Below are 20,039 nucleotides of genomic sequence, written 5' to 3'. Positions count from 1 at the left end.
GCTCTTTTATGAGGCACACGTGGTCAAATTTCTCCATAAAAAGGCAAGAAACTCCTCTCGAGATGACGACGAACGCGCCGGCAAAAGCAGACTCGCGCGCGAAAAAACAAGGAAAGAGTCCAATCAAAGTGATCATCGACACCGACCCGGGGATTGACGACGCGTTTGCGGTGTTGATGTCCTTATCGTGCGCGCCGGAGTTACGAGTGCTCGCGTTGACGTCGTCGTTCGGGAACGTAAGAACGGAAAAAGCGACGGAGAATTGCAAAAAGTTGTTGAGGATATATAAGTCGTCCGGGTCGCGAAAAGGAAGCGAGGATGAGAAGGGAGACGAGGATGACGTCGTGTACGTCGCGGAAGGGTCGAAGAAAGCATTGAATGGGAAACAGAAGGAACACATCGCGGATTTTGTGCACGGGAAAGATGGGTTCGGGGATTTCGAGAAGGATAAGGAGGACCTTTTGGAGGCGAAGGAGGATGTGGAGGTGTACCCGGGAGGCAGCGCGAAATTAATGTACGACTTGGCGAAAACGTATCCCGGAGAAGTGACGATCATATGTTTAGCCACGGCGACGAACGTGGTGAACGCGTTTCGAGAATACGAGGATTTGCCGAAAATGTTGCGTTCGGTGGTGCACCTAGGGGGCGCGTATACGGTGAGCGGGAACGTCAATCCGGCGGCGGAGGCGAACGTGTACGCCGACGCGGAGGCGGCGGATGAGTTGTACGGGACGCACGGAGTGGATATTTATGCGGTTGGATTGGATGTGACGATGAACGTGAGGATGACGGAAGAGAATTTGATCAAAATGAGAGACACGAAGTACGTGAAAGGTCGGGAGACGTTGACGGATGAAGAGAGACAGTTTTTGTTCAACTCCAGTCAATTTTATATGAATTATCACATCAAATCGTTGAATTTCAGAGGCGTGTTGCAACACGACAGCGTGTGCGTGATGACGGTGATACACCCGGAGATGTTCGAGTGGACGAGGGCGAGAGTAAGAGTGGCGACGGAATCGTTCGCGAGAGGGATGGTGATTATGGACAAAGAAGGCGAAAAGAATTGGTCGTTTGAAAACGCGTGGACGGAAAGACCGCTGATGAACGTGGCATTGACGGCAGATTTTGAGGCCATTGAGAAGGCTCTCATGGAAAGATTCATTTAGTAGTAGCAATGGTAGTAGTAGTAGTAGTAGTAGTAGTAGTAATATGTATTCGCGAGCGCTCTATCTTTATTATTTAAATCTATAAGCACTAAAAGTCTGTTCTAAAATCTAAAATGTGTAGTTTCTTCTACACGCAAGATCCAAGAGACGAGTCGCAGACGCGTTGCGAGCACAAGGTTGGATTGACGCCGCACTCTAGTATCATCGTGCAGCTGTGGTCCGTGTTCTCATCCAATACGTGACAAGCCGAGTCCGTTCCTTTTGTTTTCTTAAACCTCTCGCGAACATCCGCTCGGTACAAAAATTGATGCGAATACGGTACGCTCTTTTGATACTCCTCCATCTCCAACTTTGCTTTCTGCTCCTGCAATTGTTGTCTCTGAAATCGAAGCTCCTGCTCCTGTCGCTTTTCCGTTTGCAGTTTGCGTTTCTCCTCTTTCTCTTGCGCTTTTTGTTCTTGCTCCAATCGTTGTTCTTCTAAGAGCTTTTGTTCCTCCTCTCGTTTCTTTAGAACCTCCCGTTGTTGCTCTTCTATGTGATTCAAGATCGCGTCGCGAATTTTTCGAGCTTTTTCGCGCTCTTCCGGCGATTTACTATCGTCGTCTGATCCAATGATTCGAACTTCGGGTTCGTCGGGAATTGCGTGCCCTTCTCCTTTCTCTCCTCCTTCTTGTTCATCTTCGTCGTCGTCATCCCAATCCGACCACTCATACTCTCCCTCAGCGCCCATTAATTTACGCTCTTCTCTTTGCTTCACGCGTTTCTCTTCGCGTGCGCTGTTAGCTTCAGCAATTTTTGCCAGCGTTTTTAACACGGTTTGCGTTGCATCGTCTTCGCCTTGTTCGATTTGATTTACTATTCCCCACCCGTCGGATTCTACCGGTGCTCTCTTCTCGAGATTCTCTCCTCCTTTTTTTGTTTTCGCAAAGAAACCCAAACGAATGCCCACTTCTCGAGCTCGTTTCTCGACCACATTTTCCACATTATTCGATTCGTCTTGTATGTACGGACACGTTCGATACGCCGGCAACAGATGCCCTTCTGTGGTAAACACAATCTCTTTGCTCGTCGGGGTCTGACTATCTCGGCTCCACCCGTCGACTTTGAAAAACTGAAAATCGGTAAACAACAAGTACAAATACTTCAACGTTTCACTGAGAAAATACGACGGCATGTGATCGCCTTTTTCCTTCGTCAGAGCGTCGTCGACGTTTGTAAACCCACCCGGAACTTTCGAGTGCTTGATTAGATCTTCCACGATAATCCTTCCGTCTCTCAAGTATCGCTTATCCTGCGTCGCTTTATACAAAAACGACGTCGATTCCGATAACTCCGGTCGAAGATGGTACCCTCGTTCAGTCGAGTGTAAAACGTCATCAGCGATCATGTATCTTTCCGGGGACATGCCGTATTTCACCCAGACGTTCATCATTAACGTGTGCGAAGACCGAGCGCGATCGACGTCGCCAATCATGGCTTGTAGTCCCGGCCAGAATTTTTGTAACGCCGTCAATTGATGATGTCGATCGTCCCCAGTATTCATTTCGGCGTCGGTAAACCATCCGCTTGATTTATGGTAATACCTCATCACCGCTTTATACGCTGGCACGAAAATTTCCAGGTATTCTTCGTCGCCAAACATGAGGTAACTTTTCAACGCGTATTCGTGGAACGAATCGCCGTTCGCGCCAATACCGCCGACAGAATCGATCCACTTACCCGTCTCAACGTTAATAATAGACCCTAACAAGTTCGTCCTGACATTTCTGCGACTCCATACATCTACCATTGCCTCTTTCGCCTTCTCTTCAAACCTTTTATCTCCAGTTAATCGACTCAACGTCCCAAACTCTAACGCCAACGTCCCAATCGCCGCGACGTTCGTGTTTGGCTTTTCTCTCACTGGCCCGTGCTCTAAATTCACCCATCCGTACGGTAACTTTGTTTTCTTTACCTTTCTATTCACCTTATTCACATCGTCTTCCTCGAACGATTTTAAAAGCATCTCACCGAACGTCCTCGCCATTCGTAACAACGACCCGTCGTACTCTCTCCTCTCGCCGTTTTTATACATCCCTTCCTCTCCGACGTTACCGAAACACACGGAATTAAAAGACGCCGACATCGACGCTTCTCCGTACATTTCTTTGCTCCATTTTCTCAGTCCTTCGTTCCCACCGGCTAAGACGTGTCCGGACAAAAGCCCGCCTAAAATTCTAATATTCGCCTCGAACACGTTCACCCGCAAGTCCTTATAGTTCCTCTCCAACCGCTCCGGCCAATGTTTCGACAACCAATCGATGCTTTTCGTAAACTTCGTGCTATTCCCCATCACCGCTAATGTGCTCAAACTCTCGATTAAACTCATCGCTAACCCATCGTACTCTTTCTTAAAATGTTTCTGATCTTGCGCGTTTGCGCCCAACTCTTGCAAAGAGTTCGTCTTTGATTTTGAGACTGGCTTTAACTCGTCCGCGGGGAAGGCGAACGTTTTGTACCCTTCGAACGCGTGTTCGAACATCGATTTCACTTTCAACGCGTACAGTTTCGATCGTCGTTGTTTCGCCTCCTCGTCGTTCTCCTCCTCGGCTGCGACACCACCACCACCAAGAAGAAGAAGAAGAAGAAGAAGTACACGACACCACCAGGAAACGAAGAAGCGTCGACATTTTCCATCATTTCCTCGTCCTCTTCTCTTCCGTGTCGTCGTCATTTTTGCGACGAAAACGACGAAAAGACTTTTAGATGCGAGACAGACAGGCAGAGAGAGAGCAACACTCTCTGACGACAAAAACGAGCGCTTTTGTGCGTGCGCGTGTGTGTGTTAATTAGAAGCACCCCTCTCAAAGAAGAGAGAGGGTGTGAAAAGTGAAGATTTTTTTTCGTGGGAAACTGTTGTCCTTTTTCAGAGAAATTTCGATACACAAAAAAGCTGTCCTTTTTCGAAAGAAATTTCGAGACAAAAAAAAAGCGGCAGTTTTTAGATACAAAGAAGAAGAGAGAAATGCAGAGCGCAGTTGGACTCCTCCTCTCGTCTGCTCCATCTCCCGCACTCACTTTAACGTCACCGACGAAAGCATCGTCGTCATCTTTTGAGACGAAGAAGATGACGACGCGCGCTTTTCTTTCCTCCGCCGCGCGACGTTTAAGAAAAAGAAGAACGATTATTTCTTTGTCCACTCGTGGGGGTGCGCCGTCAGCCGCCGGGGCGATAACCTCCTCCCCGTGTTCGTATTCTTACGCGCACGTGAGGATGAGAAAAGATGCGACGACGACGACGACGACAACGAAACGATGCTTTGGCACGACGAGCTTTTCCTCCTCCTCGACGAGAAGTAAAGCGATCTTGTCCAGCACGGACGACGACGTCGTGCCGGAGAACATCGATTTGCAATTACCGGCGGATATGCCCGAGTTCGACGACGATTACGAAGAGATTGTGGCAAAAGTGGATAAATTGTTCGTCAAGTCGTCCTCGTCGTCTTCGGCTTCTTTATCCGGTGCTGAAGTCGAAAACGACGACGAAGAGGACGCAGACGATGCAGACGAGGAGGAAGACTTCGTCGTTGACTCCGACGACGAGGAGGATGAAGAGGATGAAGACGTCTTGGTGGCAGAAATCGACGAGAAAACGATTAAAGTCTCCGTGGACGCCGACCCGACGTCCATCAACAACTTCAACTTACACCCGATCACAATCGCCGCTTTGAAGAAGAAAGGGATTGAAACGTTGTTTCCGATTCAAGTGGCCGCGTTGGAACCGGCGCAGAGTGGGAGAGATGTCGTGGCGCGAGCAAAGACTGGGACGGGGAAGACGCTGGCGTTTTCTTTGCCAATCGTGGAGAAGTTTTTGAGAGAAGACGAGGAAGAAAATAATCGAGGCGATGAGGACGGGGAAGGAACGAGGAGGAGAGGGTCGAGAGATAAAAGACCGCGGTGTATCGTGCTCGCGCCGACGAGAGAATTGGCGCAGCAAGTCGAGAGAGAGATTTATTCGTTGGCGCCGTCGTTTGAGACGTTGACCGTGTACGGAGGCGCGCCGATTGGGCCGCAAGAGTCCAAGTTACGCCGAGGCGTCGATTTCGTCGTCGGTACGCCGGGGAGAGTGATGGATTTGTTGAATCGAGGTACGCTCGATCTTTCTCGAGTGCAACACGTCGTTTTAGATGAAGCAGATCAAATGCTCGCGGTTGGATTCGAGGAAGACGTGGAGACGATTTTGGAAGACGTGCCGAAGAACAGGCAAACGTTTTTGTTCAGCGCGACTATGCCGCACTGGGTGAAGAAGTTGCAACAGAAATTCTTGGTGGACCAGGTGAATATTGATTTAGTCGGAGAAGATACCGGGAAGATTAACAAGGATATTGATTTGATGTCCTGTTCGGTTGCGTTTCCATCGAAATGTGCTGTGTTGATGGATTTGGTTACGGTGCACGCAAAAGGCAACAAAACCATCGTGTTTACGCAAACGAAGCGAGACGCGGACGAAGTCACCGCGTCGTTAGGGAAGAGAGTCTCGACGGAGGTTTTACACGGCGATATCGCCCAAGCGCAACGTGAGAGAACTTTGCAACGTTTTCGCCAGGATAAGTTTTCGGTTCTAGTCGCCACGGATGTTGCGGCGAGAGGTTTGGACGTCGATAACGTCGATTTAGTCGTGCACTACGAACTTCCGAACGAAACTGAATCGTTCGTACACAGATGCGGGCGTACCGGGAGAGCCGGAAAGAAAGGGACCGCGATTGCGTTGCACACGGACAGAGAGTTTTACAGATTGCGTGACATAAAACGGTTTACCGGTGCGGACATTCGAGAAATTAATCCTCCGAGTTCCTCGGAAGTCATGGCTGCTTCGGCTGCCACCGCGGAACACCGAATTCACGCGGTCGACGAAGATGTCCTGGAATTTTTCTTACCCGCGGCAAAAGATATGATTAGAAACGTACAACAAAAGACTACTAACGACGATGAAGAAACTGAAACCGAAACTGAAGATGAAACACTGACGTCCCAGGAAGAGATTGAACGCAGAGCCCAAGAGCTTCTTGCGAGAGCTTTAGCCGCGCTCAGTGGTCACACCGAGGCGCCTCCGCCAAAATCGTTGCTCACTGGCTCCCCAGGTCAAGTGACAATGATTGTTGAAGATGTCAACGGTGACTTGCCCGCGTTTTCTGCGCGTGATTTACTCGCCACCCTTGGCGACAAAGACCGCCGACTCTCCTCAGGTGTCGGTAAAATCACATTCTTCGCCCGAAACTCTGGGAAAAATGGCGCCGCTTTCGACGTCTCTTACGAGTTCGCGCAAGAGCTATTGGATATGGGTACTATCGCTGGCTTTGAAGTCACGAAAGCGACCGTCTTACCGGAGCTCGCGAGAGACTCTGGAGGCCGAGCAGGCGCGTTTGGCGGTGGCGGGAGAGGCGGAGGCCGAGGCGGAAGAGGCCGAGACGGTTTTTCAAGAGGTGGAGGTCGAGGCGGAGGCCGATTCTCCCGAGATGGCGGTGGTCGGGGCGGTTTCTCCAGAGATCGCGGCGGAGGCGGACGCTTCTCTGGCGGTGGCTTTTCGAGAGGCGGCGATCGAGGCGGCGGCGGCGGATATTCCTCCCGAGACGGCGGAGGCTTCGAACGCAGAGATGGTGGTGGTTTTGAACGCAGAGACCGCGGCGGCGGTGGTGGTTTTGAACGCAGAGACCGTGGCGGCGGCGGCGGTGGCGGTGGATATTCCTCCCGAAGCGGAAACAGTAGAGAAGGTGGTTATTCCTCCGCCGGCTCTCGATCCGGCGGCGGTGGCGGCGACTGGTCCATGCAATAAAAACGATACCATGGTACCAGGTACGTAAACTTATACATACATCAAAGAGAGAAAGAGAAAGAGGGGGAGAAAAGGAGAGAGAGAGAGAGAGAGAGAAAGAGATATAAAAAACAAACGCGTTGATTAAATTGTACTTGTAATGAAGACGAAAATATTATTTGAAGCCTTTTTGAATGCATGACTAGGCAAATTTCACCAAAAAATCGATCGATTCACACCTCAGGCTCTCTATAGCCTTTACTTTTGAGATAGTGGTAACAGTCGCTCGGATACCCAGCGTATCGCGCTTCTCTAACGCAGTCGCGGTGAATGGGCACTTTGAGGGTTTCGAGCAAGTATTTGAGACACTCGAGGTTATCAACTTTGCACGCGTTGAGGCACGCGTTGGCCGTAAAATATGGAAACTTGGACTGCACGAGATAGTTGAATGCGTCATATTTCTTCTCGTATTCCCAGTCCCTGCTACATGCTGCCAAATTACCAGTTTCCTCATCCCAAGGCGCTTTACACACATCGCGCAAGTATTTTAGAGCTGGGACATCGTCCTGTTTGGCAGCTTGTGTACACATCTCCGCCGTAAAATGCGGATATTTACTCTTGTAGAGATATTCGAGTATGTTATGGTTTTCGCCTATTACTGCGCTCACACCAGCTTGTTTACCCCAAGGCATTTTCATAACTTCGCGTAAGAATTTGAGGCACTCGAGATTACCTGCGCGGGCAGCGAGAGTACACGCCCTGTCATGACCCCAACTCAACCAACATGAATACTTGCGCTCGGCGAGATATTTAAGGATGTGAAGATGACCGCCACTTGCTGCACTTTCACCAGTTTCGTGATCCCAAGGCAATTTTGCGACTTCGTGTAAGTATTTGAGGCACTCGAGATGACCACTTCTGGCAGTCAGTGCGCACGCGCTGGCTTGAAAATATGGATATCTTCCTTCCACGAGATATTTAAGGATGTGAAGATGAGCGTTCTCTGCTGCACCTAAGACAGTTTTCTTATCCCAAGGCGCTTTGGCGACCTCGCGTAAGTATTTGAGGCACTCGAGATGACCATTTTCGGCAGCCTCATCGCACGCTCTTGGCCTAGGAATATCGTAATCTTTCTCCACAAGATATTTGAGTATGTGCAAATGTCCATTTTTAGCCGCAGCTGCTGCAAGTGAGCCACCTTTTTTTTGCCCTTCCCACTCCACTCCGGCGACTTCGTGTAAGTATTTGAGGCACTCGAGTTGGCCGTCTTCAGCAGCACGTTCACACACTATGGAAGACGTTGGACAATCATTCTCGAGGCAGTACTTGAGCATTTCAACGTTGCCCTGTTTTATGGCCGCAACAGTTGTTTTAGCATCCCAAATATTACAATTTTTCTCCTCTCGCGCCCACTTGAGCAACTCGAGTTTATTCGTTTGAGCAAGTTTATGGCAGAAAGATGTAGAGTGATACCACCAAACATTTTCACCTGTATTTTTTCTCACATTCCGCTCCCACGACCACTGCAGCGTCGATATCGACGACATCTCAATCGCTTTAAACTTATTTTGTAAGTGAACATCACTCCTTTTAATCAACGCTCTCGTCTCTGGATTCGTTTGGCACAAGAATTTCATATCCGTCCCGTTCAACTTTGGAAAGATGTGCGCATTCCATATAATTTCGGAAGAATGTGCGCTTTGAATACGTCGTCGCTATGTACGACGACGTTCCACAAACTACTCGGCGGCTGCGACACTTCTTCCTTTTTTTTGCCTTCTGTTGATGCTTTCACATCATCTCGTTCCCGCTCCTCTTCACTCGCGTTCGTTCCCGATTCGGGAACATCTTCGTCGTCCGTTTCAGTTCCGCCGTTTTTCTTCGCGAGCAACTCCCGCAATCGCTCATTCTCTCGAACCACATTCTCTGCGGCTTCGAAGTATTCCAAGTATTCCACGTACCCTTTTTCATCTCGCTTTCCTCCGTCTTCCTCTTTCACCCGCTTCGTCAAGTACTCTCGCATTTCGCGCACCACCGAGGCATCATCGCGCGCGCGCTTCTTCTCGGTCGTCTTTGTCTCCCGCTCTTTCGGGGACAAAGACTTCGAACGCGAAAGATTCAAATTCTCCTTTTCAAAATCATCATCTTTCCCAACAACAAAGCGAGATGAAAGTCTCTTCGATTGCCGTTTTGTTTTCTTCAAGTTCGTGGATATGAATCCCAACAAACGATTCGCCACGTTCCCCGGCGCCATATTCTTTCTTCTTCTCAGAAACTGCGCTCTCTCTTTTCTATCTCTCCTCAAACGAAGAAGAAGAGGATTTGATTTGATGCTAACGTTTGATACGAATTTATTTGTGTCGTCTGTCAGTCGCTTTACTTTTTTTGAATTTTTTGCCCTGATGAACGGCTGCCCTTGAGAAAGAGCCGTTATTTTTTATTAGGGGAGTTCTTTTTTCAAAAATTGAATTGGCATTTCCTCACTCAAATTTCTATAAAGGTACGCGCACATGGTATCGTCGAGAAGTATTCACATTTCGCTCTCTCTCTCTTTTTCTCTCTCTCTTTCCTTCTCTCGCTTTTCGTCTTCTCCTCGTCTGTCTTCTTCTTCTTTTGACTCGCGCAAAGACAAACAATTTCATCGGATTGAAAATTCTGAATTTGAACTCATTTTCTCGCAAAGAGAGAGAGTTTTAAAGGGGTTTGAATTGGAGCGGATTTCCATCGTTAAAAGTTTGTGTCCGTGTTCGTTTTCGCGCGACGATGATTCTTCTTCTTGATGCGACCACGGGTATGTGCCTCTTTTTTCGCGCGCGAAGGGTAGAAGGGTCTCTGCTTTTTGTTCTCTGTGTGTGTGTATGCGCGTGCGTATGTTGTTGTATTCACCAATTCTCTCTCCAATTTCTGAATTCCTCAAAACTTTGATACGAAACCAAAAAACAGAAGTATACGATATCAAAAACAAAATGGCCGCATCCAAACGTTCCACTCGATCCACCGCCTCCAAGAAGTCCTTCATCTCCATCCCGAAGATTTCCACCCCGAAGATTGATTTCTCCATGAAAACGAACGCGCAAAAGTTCCTCTTCTTTTCCGCGTTTACCGTCATCGCGTACGGGTTCGCCGCGCTCTTCGCGCCGTGGGAGACGTTCGGGAAGCTCTTGATGCCGATTCTTCCGGCGTCTGGCGTCACGGAGAAGTCGTTCTCTCAATGGAAGGAGGTCTTTGCCACTTTTTCGTTCGGATGGGCGGTCGGGAAAATCGTCGCGGCTTCTTCGTCGCAAAAAGCGACCAAGTTGTTCTGCCAATTGAACTCGCTCCCGATGACGTACTTCGTGTATTGTTGCCACAAAGCGCAAACGTTCGACTGGCCGACGTGGGCGTTGTTTTTGACAGCCTACGTGTACTTTGGGTACTTGGCCAAGTAAATGTCGAGAGAGTGCTGTCTGTTCTAGGACGGAAAAGTATCGTTATTACGTCTTTATGTCGGAAGAAAAGTAAGAGAAAATGTATGCGCTTCGCACGATGGTCTGCGCTCGCCGATACGCCATCCTAACGCGAAGGAAGCGTTATTTATAATCACACTAAAATTTTATCATCAAACCAATATATATAAGAAAAACAAAACGGGAAAGGGAAGAGGACGAAGACGAAATGAGAGAGAGAGAGAGAGAGAGTATGTATTTTCGCGCGCCTTTTATACGAAAGCGTGTTTTTAGCTATTAGCTATTTGTTGTCAGTTGTACTCAAAATCGTCTGTGAGAGAGAACGAAGTAAACACATTTTCTTCATTTTGAGCACAACACGGCGACGAACACGAAACCGTTCTTTGCACGTCATCATGATCATGTACGCGACCAGCGCTTCGACGACGACGTTTGTCGCGTCATCGTCTCACCGTTTTCGTTCTCGTCGTTCGTGCGTTCGTGTTCTTCTTCGAGCGGCAAAACCATCATCGTTCGACCCGTCGGATCCGTTAACGTGGAACCAACCGGAAAACAAGGACGGATTTGCACTTGCCAACGATATCGTGGCGAACGTGGAAGACGTGCAGATGCTCACCGACGCGGATTTAGCGAAGATTGTTGGGATGGAAGGCGCTTCGGTGCCACAAATGGTCGGGGATAGGATTAGCGAAGGAGGGAAGAGTTTGGATTTGTATGACGAGGAGGAAGAGGAAGAGGTAAATCGAGCGGCGACGACGACGGCGGAAGGCATAAACGAAGGGATGAAATTGTACAAACAGAAAGAGTATCGAGAAGCTGAGACGGCGTTTCGAGCGGCGTTGACGTTACCAGGCACCGGTCCGGTTCGTTTTCGTAAGGCGAAAGTGGCGCCGGCGGGGCCGTCGGCCGGGTTCGAAGCGAGAGAAAGTAGTCAGGCTGAGATTTTAGCGGCGCACTACAATCGAGCGTGCTGTTTCGCGCAAATGGGTGAAGTGGACGATGGGTTGGAGTGTTTGAAGTTATCCATCGAGAACGGGTTCGATGATTTCAAATATTTACGCACCGATAAGGACGTGGCGCTGTTGAGAGATGATAAAAGATTTGAACGTTTAATGGATAAATACGAACCGAAAGGCGTCGTCGGCGCTTTGAACGAGTTGATGAAAGGAAACGGCGGGATGAACAATCCAGGAGGCGTTGTTGGAATGTTCATGGATAAGATGAAGAAATAAACTGCGTTTGCTTAGCGCTATTATTATGAAGAGCGCGTGTGTGTGTGTGTGTGTGTGTGTGTGTGTGTGTGTGTGTGTGTGTGTGTGTGTTGTTTTAGTTTCAAAACCAATATAAAAATTATCTGCAATCGCTTTTACAACAACAAATATGAGACATAATCTTTCCAACAAACACGCCCATGCGATACATGATGAGGTGGTGGTTCTTTTTCTTCTTTGCTTATTCTGCATTCATTCACTACTTCGTGTCTCTCTCTTTCTCTCTCTTTTAATAAACATGACCTTAATATATACTGATGTTAAAAATACAAACAACATCTTGCTCGCGCGCACGGAAGGAGAGAAAACGTCGAAACGAGAGAGTATATTAGATTATACGCGTCTCTGCTTCGAATATTATTAATGCTCTCTCTTGCGGCGAGAAGACGAGGCTTTTTCAACACTTTTCTTTACACGTTCATAAATTTACGCGCACAACCCTTTGGCTTTGTTCACCGCGTAACTGATGACGTGTCCAATGTGTTGAAAATCTTCCGTTTCGAAATCCGGCGGCATCTTCATATCGTACGAATATTCCAAAACTTTATCCGTTTGCGGTAAATCGTACTTCGGTGTGCCGTACTTCTCCCAGTTTTTGTGAAAGCGGGCGTTAACGGAGGAGGTGAACCAGCCTAAGTTCACACCGAGTTCGGTGGTAATCTCTCGAAACTTGGCGTTTTCTTCCTCCGTGACGTTCTTCAAAGTGAAGTTCAAATGGTCCCCAACATCTTCCACGTTCGGGCCACTGGTTGGGACGCTGACGTACTCACCAGCCATCAAATCGATGACGGAAGTGATCAACAACCATCTTTCCATGTATCTCGGCAAACGTTCCGAGTACAAGTTGGCAATTAAAGGGCGCATCATCGCGGCGGTAACTTCGTTCATGCGACTGGACAAGTTCGGCATAGTCAACATGTACTTCTCGCACAACTCCTGCGGTGGCATGCGCGCGTGCTTGCTGTACCTTCTCTCGTAACATCCAGACATGTACAAACATCTCGCCGCGATATCGTCGTCGTCCGTGGTGATAAACCCACCTTCGCCGGAGTTGATCACCTTATCGGATTGTGTCGAGTACGCCGTGACGACCCCGTGATAGCCCAACTGTCTTCCTTTGTATCTCACCCCACACCCGTGCGCGCAATCTTCGATCAACTTCATCCCGTGCTTCTCGCAAATAGCAACCACTTTATCCATATCACACACCTTTCCTCGCATGTGCGACATCAACAAAACCTTCGCGCCGGATTCGCCCGCCTTCTTGTCCAAATCATCCAAATCCATCGTAAAGTTCTCCGTGCATTCCACCAAGACCGGTTCGCACCCTATTCTTAAAATACAACTCGGCAGCGCGGTAAAAGTAAACCCGTTGGTCAAAACTTTATCCCCTTGTTCCACTCCAGTGGCTAACATGGCGATAAAAATCGCGCTCGAGCACGAGTTCACCCCGATTGCGTATTTTTGACCAACCATCTCCGCGAACTGGTCCTCCGCTTGCGCGACCTCACTCGTCTCCGCCGACGTCGCGCAGTATCGAAAAACACGCCCAGATTCCATCACTCGAATCGCCGCTTCAATTCCTTCAGTTGGAATAGACATCGGTTTCGAAAAATCTTTCGTAAACTTCTCCGGCTTGACGAAACCAGCTTTCTGCACCGTGCCGGACTCGATGGACGTCCACTGGTTCGGGTTGGTATTCACGGAGAGCTCGTCGCTCCCATCGAGAACGCCGTTTTCCGCCAACGCGTACTTCGTGGCAATTAACCCACCTCTTCTTCTTTGTCTCCTGATCCCGATGATACCATCATCCCGATCGGTGGTGGTGGTCGTCGCAGCAGCAGCGACGTTGTTCACGACTTTTCGTCGAAGCGTCGTCTTGACATCATCAGAAAAAGAACATCTTTGCTTCACCTTATACTTCAAAAAGCGACCGTACAAATGCGAGGACGCGAAAGACATCTTCTCTGTTGTTCTTTCTCGAGCGTGTGTTGTGTGCGTGTGTTCTCGAGTTGTGCGGGTTTGTATGTGCGCGCGCTTTTTGTGAAGAAAGGAATATGCGCGTGCCCAAATCTCCCTTTGAACAGCTATCCAGCTTATTATTAGCGGTCCAATTTCAGACGAAGAGAGATCAAACAGAGGAAAAGGCGGGAAAAAGGAGGACAATTTTTTCGTTTCGACGGTGGAGAACTGCTCGCGGGTCGACACGAAAAAGAGATTTTGGATTCTTTTTTCATCTGGTGGTCGAGACGGATTTGAGTGAAAAAAAGGTAGTTTTTTCGTTCGTCTCGGGAAACACTCAACTCACTTTTGTTGGAGAAAACACACACCAAAAGCTGCTTTGTTTGCGAAGAGAACGCAGAAAGGACGAGAGAGAGAGACTTGGAAGAGAGGCTTTTGTCGGCGAGAAGAAGAAGAAGAGATTCGCTCTTTCTTAATTCTTTCTTTCTTTCTTTTGATTATGTCCGACAAAGAAGATGTTTCTCGTCGACCGGCGCTGACCAATCCGATGGCGACCAATTTACGCACCACTGGTGAACGTCATCAGTTTTGTTCGCTCCAAGGCCGAGGCGCGTTAGTCACCGGCGCGAGTGGAGGCATCGGTTTAGCCATCGTCGAACGTTTAGCCGAGTGTGGCGTGAATGTTTGCATCGTCGCTCGACGCGTGGAGAAGCTGAACGAATTGAAAGAGAAGTTGGAAACCGAGTATCCAGACGTGACAATTTTTCCTTTGCAGTTGGACGTGTCGAAAACGAGCGAGGAGGAGATGTTGAAGATACCGGAAAAAGTTCCATTCCAGGTGGATATTTTAGTGAATAACGCAGGATTGGCGTTAGGGACGGAAGCCGTGGATACGAATTCAATCTCGGATGCGATGACGGTGGTGAATACGAATATCATGGGCGTGGTGGCGTTTACGAGAGCGTTCGCGAGCGGGATGAGAGAAAGAGACAGAGGACATATTGTGAACATTTCGAGCATTGCAGGACACGAGGCGTATATTGGTGGGAGCATTTATTGCGCGACAAAGCACGCGGTGGATGCGTTTACGCGATCGGCGAGACACGATTTGAGAAATTCGAAAGTGAGAGTGTCGAGCGTGAGTCCGGGCGCGGTAAGGACTGATTTTACCATGACGAGATTTAAAGGAGACGTGGATGCAGAGGCGGCGTTGTACAGAGGCTTTGATCCTATGATTGCGGAGGATGTGGCGGACCAGGTGATATACGCGTTGAGTCGGCCGATGCGGACACAGGTGTGCGATATAATTTCCTTGGCGAATGCGCAGTCCGCCGCTAGAGATATCCATCGAGGCGATTGAAAACGAAATTTTTATGTAAAAAGATCAGTTTCTCTCTTAAATTGTTGTACAACAAGGTCATCTAGTAAGTGCTAGTACTATCATTGCTACTACTATTAGTATACATCATAATCTTTTAAAGTTCCGCGGCGCCATTTACATTCCCGTTGTTCAAAAACTTCACGGTGAAGAGCATCGTGAGAATCATTCCAACGAGAATTTTGACGTGTTCGCTCGTGACTACGAAAACGCTCGTCTGAGAAGAAGAAGGAGCGTGTTGTTGATGATTCGCGGCGTAGGCCGTTGCCGCTTTCGTTCCAGGCGGTGGACGAGGTGAGGTTGGGTTTGTGACTGTATTCGCAGCAGTAGCAGCAGCAGCGTCTTGATTGTGGTGCAATTCTTCCACCGCGCGAGAGACGAGTGATTTTTCGTGCTTCAACTTTTCGAGTTTCCGCTTGGCGTCCAAGAATTCTTCGTGCGCCCGCGCTGCTTCTCTCGTCTTTTGCTCTAGTCTGTCGTTCGCTTGACGCATTGTGCGTTTTAAATCGGACTGTAACACGTCTCTTTCTCTCTCTGCAATCGCACGCGAGTGTACTTCTACGCGTAGTCTTTCGACAACTTGCGCGACGGCATTTTTCGCGGCGGCTTTACCACGCTCGAGTTCACGACGCGCGCGGTCGCGGTCGCGACGTAACCGTTCCACGTCAACTTTCAATGCATCAATTTTCATCTCGTACCTCTGTTTTTCGAGCGCCGAGGCAAGGTTATTTGCTTGGTGTTGCCTACCACCACCACCAAACTGATACTCGCTCCGCGAAGCCATCGGGTGGAAACTCGAGCGTCCACCGGGCGACGACGGTGCTATCGACTCAGGTCCACCACCGGTATCAGGCTGTCGGGAAACACCCGCTTGGGATGCAACCGCCCACGCTTCCGATGCGGCAACTCGAGCGGCTTCTGCCTCGGAGCGAAGTTGCTGCAACTCGATTTCAAGATTTTGAGCTCGCGATTCTGCAGCTTGGAGACGTTGTTGCTCGAGCCAACGCACTCGGCGACTTTCGGCATCTTTCTCGTCCTCAGTTTGCGCGTCGATGCTATTATCGTACGGAACTGCAGCAGTTGAGGCAGGTTGTTGTTGTTGCTGCTTACTCGACGTTTCGATTTCAGTTTTTAATTTCGAGATCTTCATCTCGGCTTCATTCACAGCTGACTCCAAGCGTTCAACCTCATTCGACGCTGCGACGTATTCCTCGTTTCTTCGTTTTGCTTCCGTTTCGAGCCGAACGACTCTCTCGAGCGAGTCTTTGAGTTTTTCGTTCGCGTCTGCTAAATCACGTTTGGATGTGCCCAACTCCATCTCCAAAGCGTCTGTTCGATTCAAAGATTCCTCTCTCGCGGAATCCGCCGTCGATAAACGCGTCGGTGAATCCTGTTCTTCTGCTTCGACGAGCTTCGCTTCGAGCTCTTTCGATCTCGAATTTGCAAAATCTAAACTCGCTTTGAGCTGCGTGAGACTTTGCTTCGCCTCTTGCACCCTCGTCTCGGCGTCTTCCACGTGCTTCTCAGATTCAACCAGTAATACTTCCGTTTCTTTCAATCGCACATTTACTTCGTCTCGCTCAGTTGTAATCTCCTCGACAGTTTTTTCGGCCACTTTCAAGGCAATTTTCATCTCGTCGCACTCGCGCTTCGCGTCTTTCGCATTTGCACGCTCACGCTCCATCGCAAATTCTTCCGCTTTCACTTTCGCTTCGACTTCGCCGAGCTTTTTGGTCTCTTCTTCGAGCAACGTTTCAAACTCGACGAGCTTTTCTGTCGCTTCTCGAAGTTCGTCTTTCAAACTCGCCGTGCGCTTTTTTTCGTGGTTCAACGCATCTTTCACGCGCACTTCTCTCGACTCTGCGTCTTCGAAATCTCGCAACATTCGTTCTCTCTCCGCCTCGGCATTGCGTTTTTCGCGCTCCGCCTCTCGGCTTCGAACTTCCACCTCTTCGAGCGTCTCTCGGAGCATTGAAACTTGGTCTTGGAATCCTTTCCCTTTGGAAACTGCTTTTGCAAATTTTTCCTTAGCATCCGTGAGCTGTGTTTTGGCTCGACTGGCAGATTCCAAGGCGTTCTCGGTTTCATTTTTCGAATCGAGGAGTTCTCGCTGGAGCGTCTTCGCTTGAAGCTCGAGTTTCTCAATCTCCTGTCGATATTTCGATTCCAGGGAAGTTTCCGTCGAATCTACGTTTTGAATGGCATCTTCGAGGCGTTTTTGAGCGGTTTCGAGATCCGAACGTAACATGTGCGCGTCGTTGTCGGCTTTCTGCAATCGATCTTTGGACTCGCGAAGAGCCGCTTGACTCTCTTTCATCTCTTCTTTCCTCTTTTCTCGCGTCTCTTCGAGTTTCTTCTCAAGGTCGCGCGCGATAGATTCCAAGCCTTGTCGTTCTTTTCTTCGGTCTTCTTCAGCCTCACGCAATCGTTCGTTTGCGCGTTGGTATTCGGCCTCCAAATGTGCAATTTTATCTTTTTGCTCCTCGTCGAGTTTACGCAACGCCGCATTCTCCTCCTCGACAACTGCCACAACCGCGGGGTCCGGTTTCGTTTCTAAATCTTGTTTCATGCGCTCTTCGCGTTCTTGCATCTTTTTTGTTTCCGTCTCGAACTTCATTTCTGCGTTGTGATGCGCCGCTATAGCATTGGCAACTTCTACGTTCGCGATTTCGTTCGCCCGAAGCGCGTCGCCAAGCGCTTCTTTCAAAGCGCTCGTTTCCGATTCTCGATCAACATTTGCCTTTTCGATCTCTTTTTGCATGCTCTCAGTCGTATCTTTTAAAGCATCTTCGAGCAGCTCGAGTTTTTCTTCCAAAGTCGATTTTTCGGAGGCGATGGCTTCAAAACGTTCGCTCGTTTTGGATTCTAACTCGAGTCGCAAAACCTTTTCACGTTCGGCAAAGGAGGCTTCCAATTCGCTCCGTGTCGCATTCGTTTGCGAACTCGCCGTTTGGACGTCTACTTTTAACGCGTCGATGGTCTTTGACGCATTCTCGAGGGTACCTGTCAATCGGGAAACCTCCGCGTCGAGCGCTTCATTGCGTGCGAAAATTTGCTCGTACGCCGCTTTTGAGTTTATCTCAAATTGCGCTCGGTCGCGTTTCAGACTTTCGATTTCGCTTTCGAGCTTTTTAATCGTGCGTGCTTCTTCGTTGGTTTGCGTTTCTTCTTCTGTCGTGCTTTTTTTGTACTCTTTCAAAAGGCGTTCGTTGAGTTGTCGTAAAGAATCTGCTTCGAGCTTACTCTTTGAGCGCTCTCCTTCGAGCGCTTCGAGTCGAGAAAACGTTTCCTGTCGTTCTTTTTCCAGCTTCGCGTTGGACTGTAGCAACTCCTCACGGAGTGTCGCGAGGGCATTTTCTCTTTCCCTAATAGTGACTTCAAACCGTGCTTTCGATTCCTTTTCCGTTGCATCTAAAGCTAGAGATTTCTCTCGTTCAAACTCGCTTCGCAACTGCGCCATTCCCTCCTCAAGCAGCGCGCTCTGTCGCGCCTCTAATTCTTGTTTGCTTTTCTCTGCGTCTGCGAGTTTTGCAATCTGTTCGGTGATGCGCTTGCGCAAGGTTTCGTTTGTGATTTCACTATCTTTATACCTTTGCACTTGATCCTCGTACGCTTTCGCGTACGATTCTAACTGCGTGTTTGCGGATTCCAACTCCATTCTCAAAACGTCTGATTTTTTCATCCGTCTCCCTGATTTCGTCGCCGAACCCGGTTGCGAAGATTGCGAGTTATACCCACTGACATCCGCAGAAACGACTATACCACTCAAATCTGTCAGTGACCCGCGTCTACTGGCTGATGCAGACGCGGAGTGCCCTATTCCTAAATTCGAGAGATTCTGGTACGAGCCTTGCAACGAGTTATTACCGCTCGTATTCGCCGCAAAGTTTGGGTGAACGTGCAAATTCGCTAAGCTTGCTGACCCACCAGACATATTCGAAACATTTGACATGACTCTGGGTAAATCAGCTCTCGATGCTGATCGGGACGCAACCGACATACTCCTCCCTTCGACGTCAATTTCAGACTCGTCTCGACTGTCTTCCTCTACCTCAAACGCCGTCGCTGCGTCCCAGGCGAAAATGTTTTTATCGCCGGAAGAGAACAGCTGCAACATCCTCTCATCATACGATAACGCCCAGACTTTCTCGCCGACGTGAGCATCCAACTGCGCTACGAACAAGCGCGAATCGGGATCCCATATTTTCACGGATCCGTCGTACCCGGCCGAGGCTAATTTTCCTCCGCCGCACTCTTGCAACGCGCAACAGCCTCCATCGTGCGCGATGTAGCTATTATTATTACTATTGCTATTTGCATTGACACCATCCAAACCCAAGGATGTCGGCGGCAAATCCGAAGAACTAACGATATTCGTCGCCGTTCCTCGATCTACGTTCCATGCGAAAATCTTCCCGTCCTTCCCTGCGCTAAACACGTGTTCGTTATCGTTCGTAAACGTCGCCACCGCACGAACCGTATCGTGATGCCCTCCTCTCAATTCGTTCATCTTTTGACCACTTTGTGTGGAATAAACCCTCAAAACACCATCCCCGCACCCGACCACGAGCATACTTTCGTCCCGAAAAAACGTTAAGCAATTCACCGCGCTCCCGCCGTTTGCGTTCAGCGTAAATTGTATGCGATCCGCCCGCACGTTCCAACACTGCACGGTCCCGTCCCAACTCCCAGAGCATAATAAACTCCCGCTCAAAGTCGATACGAGTGAGCTTATTGGTTTCCTGTGCCCAGTCAACACCGCCACCGCTTGCGCCAAACTCGTATCCCACACTCGCACCGTCCCATCCCAACTTCCACTGGCGACATAATCATCCTCAAACGCGCACAAAGACGATACCGCTTCTTCGTGTCCGCGTAGTTTCTGCACCAGTTGCGCGGTGTACGGATCCCAGACGTTAATCTCTCCGTTCGCGGACCCGGTCAGAAGTAATCCTCGCCACGATAACAACGCGTAGATTGAGTTTGTGTTGTTATCGTGCTGCTTCGGGTAGGACATGGGAA

The 20,039-nt window shown here is 49.1% G+C and overlaps 10 protein-coding genes across 10 annotated transcripts; 5 read left to right on the top strand and 5 right to left on the bottom strand.

Annotated features, from left to right (window-relative positions):
• Positions 1-62: 62 nt before the first annotated feature.
• On the top strand, positions 63-1,169 carry Bathy03g02730 (inosine-uridine preferring nucleoside hydrolase; the record flags this gene model as incomplete). The annotated part of the gene is made up of 1 exon (XM_007514395.1): positions 63-1,169. The coding sequence occupies one exon, from the start codon at positions 63-65 to the stop codon at positions 1,167-1,169; it is 1,107 nt and encodes a 368-aa protein (XP_007514457.1).
• Positions 1,170-1,296: 127 nt separating this feature from the next.
• On the bottom strand, positions 1,297-3,882 carry Bathy03g02720 (unnamed protein product; the record flags this gene model as incomplete). The annotated part of the gene is made up of 1 exon (XM_007514191.1): positions 1,297-3,882. The coding sequence occupies one exon, from the start codon at positions 3,880-3,882 to the stop codon at positions 1,297-1,299; it is 2,586 nt and encodes an 861-aa protein (XP_007514253.1).
• Positions 3,883-4,173: 291 nt separating this feature from the next.
• Bathy03g02710 (predicted protein) lies at positions 4,174-6,981 on the top strand (the record flags this gene model as incomplete). Its single annotated transcript, XM_007514002.1, has 1 exon — positions 4,174-6,981. The coding sequence occupies one exon, from the start codon at positions 4,174-4,176 to the stop codon at positions 6,979-6,981; it is 2,808 nt and encodes a 935-aa protein (XP_007514064.1).
• Positions 6,982-7,193: 212 nt separating this feature from the next.
• Positions 7,194-8,507, bottom strand: Bathy03g02700 (the record flags this gene model as incomplete). The annotated part of the gene is made up of 1 exon (XM_007514057.1): positions 7,194-8,507. The coding sequence occupies one exon, from the start codon at positions 8,505-8,507 to the stop codon at positions 7,194-7,196; it is 1,314 nt and encodes a 437-aa protein (XP_007514119.1).
• A 101-nt stretch (positions 8,508-8,608) lies between these two features.
• Positions 8,609-9,214, bottom strand: Bathy03g02690 (unknown protein; the record flags this gene model as incomplete). Its single annotated transcript, XM_007513989.1, has 1 exon — positions 8,609-9,214. The coding sequence occupies one exon, from the start codon at positions 9,212-9,214 to the stop codon at positions 8,609-8,611; it is 606 nt and encodes a 201-aa protein (XP_007514051.1).
• A 712-nt stretch (positions 9,215-9,926) lies between these two features.
• Positions 9,927-10,388, top strand: Bathy03g02680 (predicted protein; the record flags this gene model as incomplete). The annotated part of the gene is made up of 1 exon (XM_007514177.1): positions 9,927-10,388. The coding sequence occupies one exon, from the start codon at positions 9,927-9,929 to the stop codon at positions 10,386-10,388; it is 462 nt and encodes a 153-aa protein (XP_007514239.1).
• A 419-nt stretch (positions 10,389-10,807) lies between these two features.
• On the top strand, positions 10,808-11,638 carry Bathy03g02670 (predicted protein; the record flags this gene model as incomplete). Its single annotated transcript, XM_007513987.1, has 1 exon — positions 10,808-11,638. The coding sequence occupies one exon, from the start codon at positions 10,808-10,810 to the stop codon at positions 11,636-11,638; it is 831 nt and encodes a 276-aa protein (XP_007514049.1).
• Positions 11,639-12,103: 465 nt separating this feature from the next.
• Positions 12,104-13,639, bottom strand: Bathy03g02660 (aminotransferase, DegT/DnrJ/EryC1/StrS family protein; the record flags this gene model as incomplete). Its single annotated transcript, XM_007514315.1, has 1 exon — positions 12,104-13,639. One exon carries the CDS (start codon positions 13,637-13,639, stop codon positions 12,104-12,106), a length of 1,536 nt encoding a protein of 511 aa, XP_007514377.1.
• Positions 13,640-14,186: 547 nt separating this feature from the next.
• Positions 14,187-14,999, top strand: Bathy03g02650 (short-chain dehydrogenase/reductase SDR; the record flags this gene model as incomplete). Its single annotated transcript, XM_007514190.1, has 1 exon — positions 14,187-14,999. One exon carries the CDS (start codon positions 14,187-14,189, stop codon positions 14,997-14,999), a length of 813 nt encoding a protein of 270 aa, XP_007514252.1.
• Positions 15,000-15,114: 115 nt separating this feature from the next.
• Positions 15,115-20,034, bottom strand: Bathy03g02640 (F-box and WD repeat-containing protein; the record flags this gene model as incomplete). Its single annotated transcript, XM_007513969.1, has 1 exon — positions 15,115-20,034. The coding sequence occupies one exon, from the start codon at positions 20,032-20,034 to the stop codon at positions 15,115-15,117; it is 4,920 nt and encodes a 1,639-aa protein (XP_007514031.1).
• Between the last annotated feature and the right edge of the window lie 5 nt (positions 20,035-20,039).

Source organism: Bathycoccus prasinos (genome assembly GCF_002220235.1).
Source record: "Bathycoccus prasinos genomic : Chromosome_3".
Classification (NCBI taxonomy): domain Eukaryota; kingdom Viridiplantae; phylum Chlorophyta; class Mamiellophyceae; order Mamiellales; family Bathycoccaceae; genus Bathycoccus; species Bathycoccus prasinos.
This window is presented reverse-complemented; position numbering and strand designations above follow the sequence as displayed.